Raw genomic sequence first — 12,644 nt, 5'->3', positions numbered from 1 at the left:
GTTATTTAATTTCTTTTTTCTCATTTATTATGCTTTCTTATTTCCTTTTTTGGAACAGGATAACACTGACTACAGATTATTCCAAAAAACACTCAAGTTGTGTCGCTTCTTTGCCAACTCTCTTTTGCACTATACTAAGGTAAGACCAGTTATTTATAACACTTACTTGTAAAACCTACAATGCATAAGTAAATTATCCTTTTTTAAATACATTTTTAAAAATGTTATTTATGTTATGCAAGTTTCATGTATTTCATATCTATAGATTTAGGAACATAGTTATACTTCCCTCCTACACTCCCTCCTGCCAATGTGCCAAACCTTCTTCCCTCTCACATTCCCACTCTTAATGTTTTCAAAGATCAATTTTTAATTTACATAATGATCATATAGTTAACCCTACACTAAGTAAAAAAAATAGTATGAAGAAAAAACGAAACAAAACACTTTTCCTTCACAGAAGAGACAAGGGCGGTAAACAAATATTGAATCTCAAAATGTCTATTTCACATTACATTTCAGGTACTCTATTAGTTACCTTGGATCGGGGAAAACATGGTGCCTGTCTTTTTGGGACTGGCTTATTTCACTAAGTGTAATTGTTTCCAGTTGTGTCTATCTTATTGCAAAAGACAGGATCTCATTCTTTTTTTTTTTTTTTTTTTAAGGTTTATTTATTTATTTTGAAAGTCAGAGTTACGCGGGGGGGGGGGGGGGGGGGAGGTCTTCCATCCGCTGCTTCACTCCCCAATTGGCTGCAACCGCTTGAGCTGTGCCGATCCGAAGCCGGGAGCCAGGAGCTTCTTCTGGGTCTCCCACATTAGTGGAGGGGCCCAAGGCCTTGGGCCATCTTCTGCTGCTTTCCCAGGCCATATCAGAGAGCTGGATCGGAAGTGGAGCAGCCAGGACTCGAATCGGCGCCCATATGAGATGCCAGCACTGCAGGTGGCAGCTTTACCCACTACACTGCAGTGCCGGCCCCCTCATTCTTTTTTACAACTGAGTGGTACTACCATATTTCGTTATCTAGTCAACAGTTGGTGGATATCTGGGTAGATTCCATGTCTTAGCTATTGTGAACTGTCCTGTAATGAAAGTGGGGGTACAGAAAACTCTTCATATGCTGATTTCTTTTAGTTTGGGAAAATCCTCAGGAGTGGGGTGGCAGGATCATATGGTAGGTCTATATTCAGATTTCTGAGATATCTGCATACTGTCTTAAACAGTGGCTGTACCAGTTTACATTCCCACCAACAGTGGACCAGGGTACCTTTTTCCCCGCCTCTTCACCAGCATTTGTCGTTTGTTGATTTCTATCTGAGAGCCGTTCTAATTGGACAGAGTGAGGTGAATGAAACCTCATTGTGGTTTTGATTTGCATTTCTCTGACAGGTAATGATCGTGAGCATTTTCAAGTGTCTGTTGGGCATTTGAATTTCCTGTCTTGAGAAATGCCTGTTCAAGTCCTTTGCCTATATCTTAATTGGGTTGTTTGTTTTGTTGTTGTTGAATTTCTTGAGCTCTTTATAGATTCTGAATGTTAACCATTTATCAGTTGCATAGTTTGCAGATATTTTCTCCCATTCTGTCAGTTGCTTCTTCACTTTGCTGAATGTTTCTTTTGCACATAGAAGCTTCTCAGCCTGGTGTAATCCCATTTGTCAATTTTGACTATGATTGCCTGTGCTTCTGAGGTCTTTTCCAAGAACTCTTTGCCTATGACAATGTCTTGCAGAGTTTTTCCAATTTCTCAAGTAATTTGATGGTATCAGGTCATAGATTTAGGTCTTGGATCCATTTTGAGTGAATTTTTTGTGTAAACTGTAAGATATGGGTCTAGTTTCATACTTCTGTATGTGGAGATCCAGTTTCTCCAGTACCATTTGTTAAAGAGACTGTGTCCTTCCTCTGTCCTCAAAGAGTTGCATTATGAGAGTTAGTAGTAAAACTTGTTTTTAAATGAGTTTTTTTATTATGAGAGTTAATATGTAAATATTAATATTTTACTATGTTTTTATTATGAGAGTTAATAGTAAAAACTTGTTTTTAAAGATTTATTTCATTTTAGTGTATTAAGTTGAGGATATACTTAAATCTCATAAGTTTTAGATATGACTAAGTGTCCAACTGCATTGCTTGTTTTCTTAGGTGCGTCCTTAATGATAAAACTTGTTCTCAAGGACTTACTTCTTTTAATGTATTAAATGGAGGGTATTCTTACGTCTCACAAGTTCTAGTTATATCTCAGTGCTTGCAAAAAATGAATCGTTGTTGCGTCTTGGGTACTTCTTTACAGTGAATTAAGTTTCTGAAAAAAAAAAGTGAAACTAGCTTCAAGATACAGTGACTTTGGACAGCCTTTGTCTTGACTGTTGAGGAACAGTGGGTATGGTGGGAAGAATCAATATATGGTACTTATGAAGTGCATGAAGTTTGTATTCCTTAATTAAAAGTTTTCTTTGGGAAAAAAAAATATTTAAAAATAATAGGATAGAGAGACTGTCCTTGTTCCAGGGATGTATTTTACCTCTTTTGTCAAAGATAAGTTGATTGTAAATGCATAGATTGATTTCTGGAGTTGCTTTTCTCCCTCCCTCCCTCCCTCCCTCCCTCCCTCCCTCCTCCCCTCCCTCCCTCCTCCCTCCCTGCCTGCCTGCCTTCCTTCCTTCCATTACAGAAAGGTAGAGCCACAGAGAGGTCTTCCATTTTGCTGGTTCACTCCCCAAATGACTGCAACGGCCAAAGCTGAGTTGATCTGAAACCAGGAGCTAGGAGCTTCTTTCAGGTCTCTCACATGGGTGCAGGGGCCCAAGGAGTTGGGCCATCTTTTACTGCTTTCCCAGGCTATAGCAGATAGCTGGATTGGAAGAGGAGCAACAGGGACTTGAATGGGCACCCATATGGGTTGCCAGCACTGTAGGTTGGGGCTTTAACCCGCTGCACCACAGCGCCAGCCCCTGGAGTTGCTTTTCTATTCTGTTGGTCTACAGTCTGTGTTTGCACCAGTACCATGCTATTCTTAGTATTGCTGCCCTGTAGTATGTCTTGAAATCAGGTATTCTGATGCATCTGGTTTTCTTTGTGTTGTATGAGATTGCGTTAGCTATTTGGAGTCTCTTGTGTTTCCATATGAGTTCTAACATCATTTTTTTCTAGATCGAAAAATGTCATAAGTTTTTGATTGGGGTCACATTAAATCTTTAAATTTTGGTAGTATGGACATTTTGATGATGTTGATTTCCAGTCCATGAACATGGAAGGTTTTTCCATTTTTTTGATGTCTTTCTTTTATTTCTTTATTATTTGATGATTTTTATCATAGAGACCTTTGATACTTTGGTTAAATTTATTCCAAGGTATCTAATTCTTTTTGGAGTTATTGTGAATGAAACTGATTTTAAAAGTTCTTCCTCAAAAAAAAAAAAAAAAAAAAGGCCAGTGCCGTGGCTTAACAGGCTAATCCTCTGCCTTGCGGTGCCGGCACACCGGGTTCTAGTCCCGGTCGGGGTGCCGGATTCTATCCGGTTGCCCCTCTTCCAGGCCAGCTCTCTGCTATGGCCCGAGAAGGCAGTGGAGGATGGCCCAGGTCCTTGGGCCCTGCACCCGCATGGGAGACCAGGAGAAGCACCTGGCTCCTGGCTTCGGATCAGCGCAATGCACCAGCCACAGCAGCCATTGGAGGGTGAACCAACGGCAAAAAGGAAGACCTTTCTCTCTGTCTCTCTCTCTCACTATCCACTCTGCCTGTAAAAAAAAAAAAAAAAAAAAAAAAAAAAAAAAAAAAAAAAAGTTCTTCCTCAGCCATGACATTGTCTGTGTATACAAAGGCTATTAATTTTTCCGTGTTGATTTTATATCCTGCCTCTTTACCAGACTCTTTCATGAGTTTCAGTAGTCTCTGAGTGGAGTCTTTTGAATCTCCTGTATATAGGATCATGTCATCTGTAATAGGGATAGTTTGATTTCCTCCTTTCCAATTTGTATCTGTTTGATTTATTTTTCTTGCCTAATGGTTCTGGCTAAAACTTCCAGGACTATATTAAATAGCAGTGGTGAAAGTGGGCATCCTTGTCTGGTTTCAGATATCAGGAGGAATGCTTCCAGCTTTTCTCCACTTTAATAGGATGCTAGCAGTGGGTTTGTCCCTTTCTTTCTCCAATTTGGGGGAGTTTTCTGTAATTATTTCACTAAATAGGTCTTCTAGATCATTCTCTCTTTCCACTCCTTCAGGAACTCCTAAGACCTGTATGTTAAATTGTTTGATAGTATCCTGTAAATCTTCAACACTATGTTTAAGTTTTCTGTTTTCCTCTTGTTTTTATTGATCTGACTGTAAGATTTCCAAAGATTTGTCTTCTAATTTGGAAATTTCTTCTGCCTCACCAAGTTTACTGTTATGGCTTTCCACTGCATTTTTTATTTGATTTATTGAGTTCTTCTAATATTTCATTTTGATTTCTCTCTAAAATTGTGATTTCATGGGAAAATTTTCATTCATGTCATTTATGGTTTTCTTCTTTTCATGGATTTGCTTCTGATTGCTTTTGAATTCCGGTTCCAGAATTTCCTTAGTCTTTTCATCTTCACTTTCTTTTTTTTTTTTTTTTTTAACTAACATAAGAACCACCATTATAGGAGCTCAGCTGCATAGCCCATGTAGCCCAAGATGGAACTTGTGGTGAAGAATGAACAGATCCCAAGGACATCTTCCATGGGGCACCAACATGTTCTCTTGTCCAAAAATTTATTTTTTTTCTTTTTTTTAAAGAACCATTCATTTATTTATTTGAAAGTCAAAGTTACACAGACAGAAAAGAGGCAGAGAGAGAGAGAGAGTCTTCCATCCACTGGTTCACTCCCCAGTTGGCCACAATGGCCGGAGCTGCGCCGATCTGAAGCCAGGAGCCAGAAGCTTCCTCCAGGTCTCCCACGTGGGTGCAGGGGCCCAAGGACTTGGGCCATCCTCTACTGCCTTCCCAGGTCATAGCAGAGAGCCGGATCGGAAGTGGAGCAGCCGGGTCTTGAACCGGCACCCATATGGGATACCGGCACTTTAGACCAGAGTGTTAACTCTCTGTACCACAGCGTCGGCCTCTGTCCAAAAATTTAAAGCCTGCTTTATCCTTCCACATTTTCCACCTATAGCATTACCTCTTGAGTTTAGATTCCAGGTCTGCTATGAGATAGGTAAAGGTTCCTTTCACATGTCAAGTATGTGGCTGAGAAGGGACTTCAGCCACCTCCATTAGCTTGTCCCTCCACAGTGAAGAGCCACCAAAGCTCTCACAGCTCCCCTTCTCCAGTTTCGGAAGTCTTTAGGGTATACAGCCCAAGTCATCCACGGGTAGCACAAAGCAGGATGACATGTTTGTTTTCCTTTGGACCCAGCACACACTGGGCCAGCATCTCTCCAGAGCAGCCCTTCCAGCATTGTCCAGGCTGCCCTCCTAAGTGCTGAATGAGTTGTTCTGGGCCCTGTGATTTCTAAAAGCTTCAGCCAGCCTCACAGGCTTACTCTCAACTGTTCTGTTACAATCCTAGTTGTGAAACTAACAAACCCTTGAGCCCTGGATGTCTCTCAGATTTCATACCTTCCTCAAATTCACTAAATGCCTCCTGAATTTCAGAAAGCAGTTACTTACCAGCTGATTCAAACATGCAGCCTAATTTGTGTGAGTCACTGCAGAGACCAGCTCTACAGGTCAGGGAGGGAAGGTGTGCTGTACTGATCCCCCTCCTTCCCATCACACAGATCCCCAACCTAGCCCTAACACCCTGACCTGCCTGAGACAACTCTGTTCATTTCTTCTTCCTAGCTGCCACTCAGACCACAGGTGAGGCCCCTGGGTTGCACACAGGTAGCCTGAAGTAGATACACACTGCATGGTGGGTCAGAACCCCGGACTGCAGTTTGAACCATATTGTGGACCTGCGTCATGTAGAAAACAGAGCCACACTGGGGCTGCTTTACCTATCGCCTTCACTGGAAACACTCTGAGTGTGGAAGGAAAGAGGCTGTGCTCAAGCGAATAGGTTCAAAGCAAACCTAAAACTACCTTTGCATACAGTGTTGTGAATAGGTAAGGGGGAGGGGTCAGAGCTCATCAGTGACCCCTCTTCCAGGCAGCATAGCTTAGAGGGCTTAGGCTAGTACCAAGAGCCCTACACAGTAGAGTCATTGCCAACAATCTTCTCACACTGAAAGAGGAAGACAAAAAGTTACATGGAATACAAACACACACCCGGGTGTAGCCTCTGTCCTCCTGATGCCCTTGGCTTCCTGGGCCAGCCAGGACGTTAGCTTAGCTTTCTGTCTCTGCTTTATGTCCAGGCACTGGAGACAGGACTTTCAAGGGTTAGTTTCTTCCCTTAGACTTGGAAAATTCTACTTCTCATCCTCAGCTCAATCACCAGTTCCTCAGGTACCATAAACAGAAACACTATGTTGAAATGCTGTTCTGTTCCTTTTGGGGTGGGGCGATCATGGTGTCTTCCTTATTGTTTCTTGAATTTCTGTTTGCTTTTAGGCATTTGTGAGGTTGATTTTTGTTTTTTTTCTCTGATTGCTTTTATCTTTGAGCTATGCCTCTGTGGCTTAGTGGAATGTCTGCACTTTCAATGAATACCAAGAGGTGTGTGGTGGGTGTGGCCTGGGAGCTCTGGTCAGTGCTCCAGGGTGGGGCGAGTATCCAGGGCAACACTCATTGCCCGAGTGTTAGCTCCCAGTGTTTTCCACATCACTGTATGAACCGCACAAATGATCTGTGCAGCCCTCACTGTGAGCACAGTCCCATTGCAATGACCTGCTCTCGGCAACCAATGAGCTCTGAGGGTTTGGAGCTGCACCCGGTTATTGCCCGGAGACCCAGGTACTTGCTGCACCTTCTCATGTAACCACTGAGTCCCCACGGTCTCAGCATACAAGGCTCCCACAGTCGCCAAGTGCAGAGGTTTCTCTCTGCCCAAACAGCCTGCCAAGTAAACAGAGAGGCTGATGTTCCCTGAGATAGCTACAGCTTGGCACCTTGATCCTGGGAGGCTGCGGGCACCTCAGCATCCTATGTGGTTGCCCAGCCACCTCCCAACCAGGCTCATTAGTCAGTGGGGACTATGGATTTATTCCTCTAGCAGAATTTCTGGATCACATGTGTACACAAGAGCCACTGGCCGAATGTCACTCTTTCCCCGTCACTGCTGCCAGTACTGCTGAGAAGATGGTGTCCTGTCTCAGCCAGTTGCTGTGGGCACATACAAAGTGTTCTGCAGCTGCCACCCAAACCCAAAATGGAATCTGCCCTTTCTCAGCCAGGCAGTGGGCATTGTTGTGGAGAAGTTGGTGTGAGATAAACATGCCCCCCCCCCCCAACTGGGTCCATGGGCAACCGCTAGCTCTCAGGGCTCCAGTCTGGACTCTCATCACACTCTCCTTCCAGCTCTATCACCCTGTTTCCAAGTTGCTGCCTGCTCAGGCTCTCAGCTGCTACAGTTGTGCATTTTGTTTGTGTTCCTGCTGTGTGAACTCATAGGTCCACGGCTATCCTCTTCCTCTTACAGGATTTCCAGTGTGGTTTTCTCTCCAATTCTCCCCTGAGAGTGTACATCCTACACTTTTTTTTCCCCTACTGTTTATCTCTAGCCTTACAGAGTATGTTGTTTTCTAATCTGCCATCTTTGAATCTCCAAATTATCGTGTTTTTATCAAAATCTGTGCCAAAAACAATATTGAAATTATTTTCCACATTTATCTTATAGAATATGATTTAACATACTGAGCATATTAAATTGCTATTTATTCAAATCTGTAAAAATGGTTTCATAAGCTATTTTTGTAAGCATAAATCAGTTTTCAGAAGATAATTCAATTTGCTTTTAAATACCATTAACACATTATTTCTACTGTGTCTCTAACTTAGATTGTTACAGTTTAAACGTTCAGACTTGAAATTGGTGTAATTTTAAGGAGCCTTGCCTATTTGGGAATCATCAGAACAGCAGTGATGGTTGCAGATATACGGCTAGAAGAGATAAGTTGCCAAAGCAGATTATTTGGAAAGAAGATCAGAGAATACCTATATATTGCAGCCTGTGGAACAAACATTGTTAATATATGTTAGTGATTTTTTTTTTTTTTTTTTGGAAACTGTTGTCCAAGTTGAATTTGTTTTCAGTTTCATCCACTCCTTTCTGAGGAAAGAGAAGGGTCTCCAGTGACTACAAATCATATAATTTTGAGGCTGGCACACTGGCTCCAACAGCTTGCCATCCAGTTTGATGTGCTGACTGAACTGGTCCCCTGGGCAGCTGCCTTTGGTGGTCGTTGGCTGCTGCTTATGCTGGGACCTCTGCAGCTTGCAGGGTGTATATTCCAGAGATCGAAACACGTTGTGGGAAGTACACCAAATGACGCTTGGAATATTACCAGTGTGATATTTGCTTGGTGTGTAGGAGGCAAAATTTGTCCCTAATTATGCCATTTAAAACTTTGCCATCAAGGAATTTTTAAATGTTTTAAATTGTGGCTATAGTGGTAGTCGTAACAGTAAAGAGTTTTAGTTAATTAGTGTCATACTCCTTTTTACTCTATGTAAGACTTTTTTTTTTTTTAATGTGGCACATCAAGAATTTTATTTTGCATGCCTTTGTGAGTATATGTGTTATAAAGTCACATTGAATACAAGTATGAATTGTTTTATTTCAGGAATTTCTTCCTTTTCTTTCTGATTCTTGCTATACATTACACCAGCTTTATCTTCAGATCCACAGGTAAGACAGATGCCATATCATTATTAAAATGTGACAGTGTTATTTATATCTTGCAAAGCTTAAGTGTACAAGGGAATTCAAAAGATTGGAATAATTTTTCTTTGTTTTAGTAAATTTTTATTTCTTTAAATAATTGGGGATGAAAACTTGATAGTTACCTTGTTTTACTTATCTTTGTATTTGTAACTTTATTATTTTTTAAAAAGATTGTTTATTATTTATTTATTTGAAAGGCAGAGTTAGAAGGGAAGAGATAGAGAAATCTGCTGCCCACTGATTCACTCCCAAAGTGGCTGCAGTGGCTGGGACTAGGCCTGGTGAAAACCAGGCGCTTCATCCAGGTCTCCCACGTAGATGCAGGGGCCCAAGCACTTGAGCCATCTTCCACTGCGTTCCCAGGTGCATTAGCAGGGAGCTGGATCAGAAAAGCAGCTGGGACACAAACTGCTGCTCATCTGGATGCATGCATTGCTGGAGGTGGCTTAACCCACTGCGCCAGTGCCTGTCCCTGTATATTTCACTTTATACATGATATATAACCCGTATGGTGATGAATATGAAAAACAAAGGATTGTATATGCATCTATGTATTTGCAAAAGCATACTTCTTAATCATTATTAATTTTACTTCCATGAAGTTTAAGTCAGGTGGTAAAAATTGTGACTTGGAGAAGAATTGAATTACAGAAAGGTTTCATAGTTTAGATAGAGAGGATCTCAGTGACATTTGAAATTGACAGTTACCTTAGAAGAGCCCTAAATTTGACACGAAAATAATCTGTTAGCTCATTTATCCAGGAGCCCTGTTATAGTTTCCTAATTCATTTAGCCTCCAAGGCAACTTTTCAATTTTAAACTTCTCAAATCTCCCACAGTTCCTCCCCATTTCTCAGTGTCAATAAATGGCCTCATTTCCTATGTCACTGAAAATTGGAAGCATTTAGAAAAGAGCTTCCCTGCCACCTGTGACTATGGCACCCCCATATGAGCACTGGTTTGAGTCCCCGCCCCCCCACCTTGTTTCCAGTCTAGCTCCCTGGAAGCAGCTATTTACGGCCCAAATACTTGAGCTTCTGTGAACCCATGTGGGAGGCCCTGATGGAGTTCCTGGATCCTGGCTTCAGTTTAGCCCCACCCAGATTATCGTGTAGTCTTTTGGGGAGTGAACTGGCAGATGGGAGACATTCTCTCTCCCTCCCTCTCTCCCTCTCTGCCTTCCAGATATTACAAAAATTAAAATTTGTATAACTTCCTGGGGGAAAAAAAAAGAAAAGAGCTTCCATATACTCCCTCAAACACATCAACTAATCCACCTGATATTTATCCCCTTACTGCTATAAATGAGCTGTATGCCTAAGTATACACATACATACACACAGAATCCAATCACATAAATCATATGTCTTCTCTTCTGAAATCCTCAAATGGTCTTCATCAACACAATTTCTTGTCTACTTTTTCTTATTTTTTTTCTTCTCCATAGCACTTAACACCTGCTCTGTTACGTATTTCCTTGCTCACTTGTTTGTCCCTTTTTACTTAGTTGTTAACTATCCCTTGCATTAGAATGTAAACTATATATGGGGGCGGGCATTTGCTGTAGATGTTAGGATGCCACTTGGGATGCCTGCGTTCCATGTTGGAGTGTCTGGGCTTGAGTCCCGGCTTTGCTTTCAATTCCAGTTTCCTGCGAATGCACATCCTTGCGGGGCAGCAGGTGATAGCTCAAGCAGTTGAGTCTCTACCACCCTCATCCATGTAGGAGATCTGGATTCAATTATTGGCTCCTGGTTTTGGCCTGGCCCAGCCCCAGCTATTGTGGGCATTTGGAGAGTGAGCCACTGGATGGGAGATCTCTATTTCACTCTCATTCTCTGTCTCTCAAATAAACAATACTAAAAAAAAAAAAAAAGAGCTAAGTTTGGGAAATAGAGATGAGATTATTTTTTAAAAAGAATGTAAACTCTATAAAGGCAATAACTTTGTTTATTTTGTTTACTGCTGTGTCACCCACTCCTGAATCAGTGCACTTAATAAACATTTCTCAGGGCTGGCATTGTGGCACAGCACGTAGAGCTGCTGCCTGTGACGCCAACATCCCATATGTGCACTGGTTCATGTCCAGAGTGCTCCCCTTCCCATCGAGCTCCCTGCTAATGTGCCTGGGAAAGCAGCTGAAGATAGCCCAAGTACTTGGGCCACTGCCACCTATATGAGAGACTCTGATGGAGTTCCAGGCTCCTGGCCTTGGCCTGGCCCAGCCACTTGAGGAGTGAACCAGTGGATGGATGATCTCTGTCTCACTCTCCCTCTCTATAACTCTGCCTTTCAGATAAATAAATATTTTTTTAAAAAGTTGTCCATTAAAAACATTTAAAAAAAAAAAAAAAACTCTGATGGTCAGTAGCTGTAGTTAAAGTCTGTAATTTATTTTTTGTACAAAGGTGATTCAGTTGTTCATGGAATATTTGAATCATTTTTTAAAAATTATTCAAAGGCAGAGTTACAGAGAGTGAGAAAGAGACACAGAGAGAAAGAGAGGTCTTCCATCCACTGGTTTACTGCACAGATGGCCTCAGTGTCCAGCTCAATGTCCAGAGTTGGGACAATCCGAAGTCAGGAGCCTGGAGCTTCTTCTGGGTCTCCCACGTGGGTGCAGGGGCCCAAGGACTTGGGCCATCTTCCACTGCTTTTCCAGGCCACAACAGACAGCTGGATTGGAAGTGGAGCAGCTGGGTCTCAAACTGGCGCCCATATGGGATGCCAGCACTGCAGACAACAGCTTTAGCTTTTAATTCCACCTTCTGTAAACTTTTTGAAGCCCCCTTGTTGAATGGCATTTACTTTACCTATAATTTAATCCTCACAGTAACTCTGAATCAGTGTCACAAATGATGAAACTGAGCCTCAGTAAGGTCAAATTAAGAAGCCAGTAATGTAACCAGTAATTGACAGATAGGCGTTTTTTTCCATGTATTACAAAATCCTCAAGTGTTTGTCTTTCCTATTTAAATGTTATTAACCCTGACAAGACCATTTTCTCATGTGTTGGCAAACTTACTACAATTAAAATAACCGAACAAACTATGGAATACATCTCTTATTTCCTGTAAGTTTTAAACGAAGTTTAGCTTAAACTCCAATTATGAATGATTCCGTGAAAAAGTCTTTTCAACCTTCTTCAGTGTTAGTATTCAGATTTGCCTTATAAAGCCCCTGCTTCTGAGGAATCTAGCATTAGTTCATAGTAAATTCAGCATTCTACTGATTTTAAAACAACTTTTAATAGAAGTAGTTAAGCCAGCATTGATCAGAAGTACATTTTTGTGTATGTTTTTATTTGCTGTTTTAATATTTTACAATATGTTTATAGATATTGTCAAAATGGTTTTTAAAATGTATCAAAGCAATATTTAAGACTTGTTCAATATTACAAGCTTTTAATTATATATAATTAAATCTATATTATTTAGTTCTTAGGCTTTTGTGCAATTCAGATATCAGTTCAGGGTGTTGAATTTGTTTTATAAAATGCAGACTAATTTTTATATAATACTACTAGATCATCGGTTTATAGTACCTAACTTCCTCCCAAAATAAGAAGATAGCTCTTAATGAGTTTTTTCTCCCTTTCCAGCAAGTTTCCTCCAAGCCTATACGCAACCAGGATATCAAAAGCACAACAAGAGGAAATAGCAGGTGCTTTCCTGGTCACACTGGATCCACTCATCAGTCAGCTGCTCACATTCCAGCCTTTTGTGCAGGCGGTGTTAGACAGTGAATTAGGTAAACTTCAGAACAGATTTAGTGTTAAATCATCTCCCATCATTATGACATGTTACAGATGGGGCTGTTTCTCCTTATGTCTTTAAGATTTTTAT

The 12,644-nt window shown here is 41.2% G+C and overlaps 2 protein-coding genes across 4 annotated transcripts in view; one reads left to right on the top strand and one right to left on the bottom strand.

Annotated features, from left to right (window-relative positions):
- Positions 1 to 12,644, bottom strand: part of SCYL3 (SCY1 like pseudokinase 3) — an 84,592-nt gene that overhangs the window by 6,665 nt on the left and 65,283 nt on the right. The window lies entirely within an intron of this gene.
- Positions 1 to 12,644, top strand: part of FIRRM (FIGNL1 interacting regulator of recombination and mitosis) — a 61,004-nt gene that overhangs the window by 22,855 nt on the left and 25,505 nt on the right. For all 3 annotated transcript variants that reach the window (XR_009865971.1, XM_062192743.1, XM_062192744.1), the window contains 3 exons: positions 59 to 139; positions 8,699 to 8,763; positions 12,401 to 12,549. Coding sequence is in view for 2 of the 3 variants with exons in the window: in XM_062192743.1 (XP_062048727.1) it covers positions 59 to 139; positions 8,699 to 8,763; positions 12,401 to 12,549 (295 nt within the window). In the remaining variant the exon portion in view is untranslated. The remainder of the gene's footprint in view (positions 1 to 58; positions 140 to 8,698; positions 8,764 to 12,400; positions 12,550 to 12,644) is intronic.

Source organism: Lepus europaeus, chromosome 5, assembly GCF_033115175.1.
Source record: "Lepus europaeus isolate LE1 chromosome 5, mLepTim1.pri, whole genome shotgun sequence".
Taxonomy (NCBI): domain Eukaryota; kingdom Metazoa; phylum Chordata; class Mammalia; order Lagomorpha; family Leporidae; genus Lepus; species Lepus europaeus.
The sequence above is the reverse complement of the archived record's forward strand: the minus strand, read 5'-3'. Positions and strand labels throughout refer to the sequence as shown.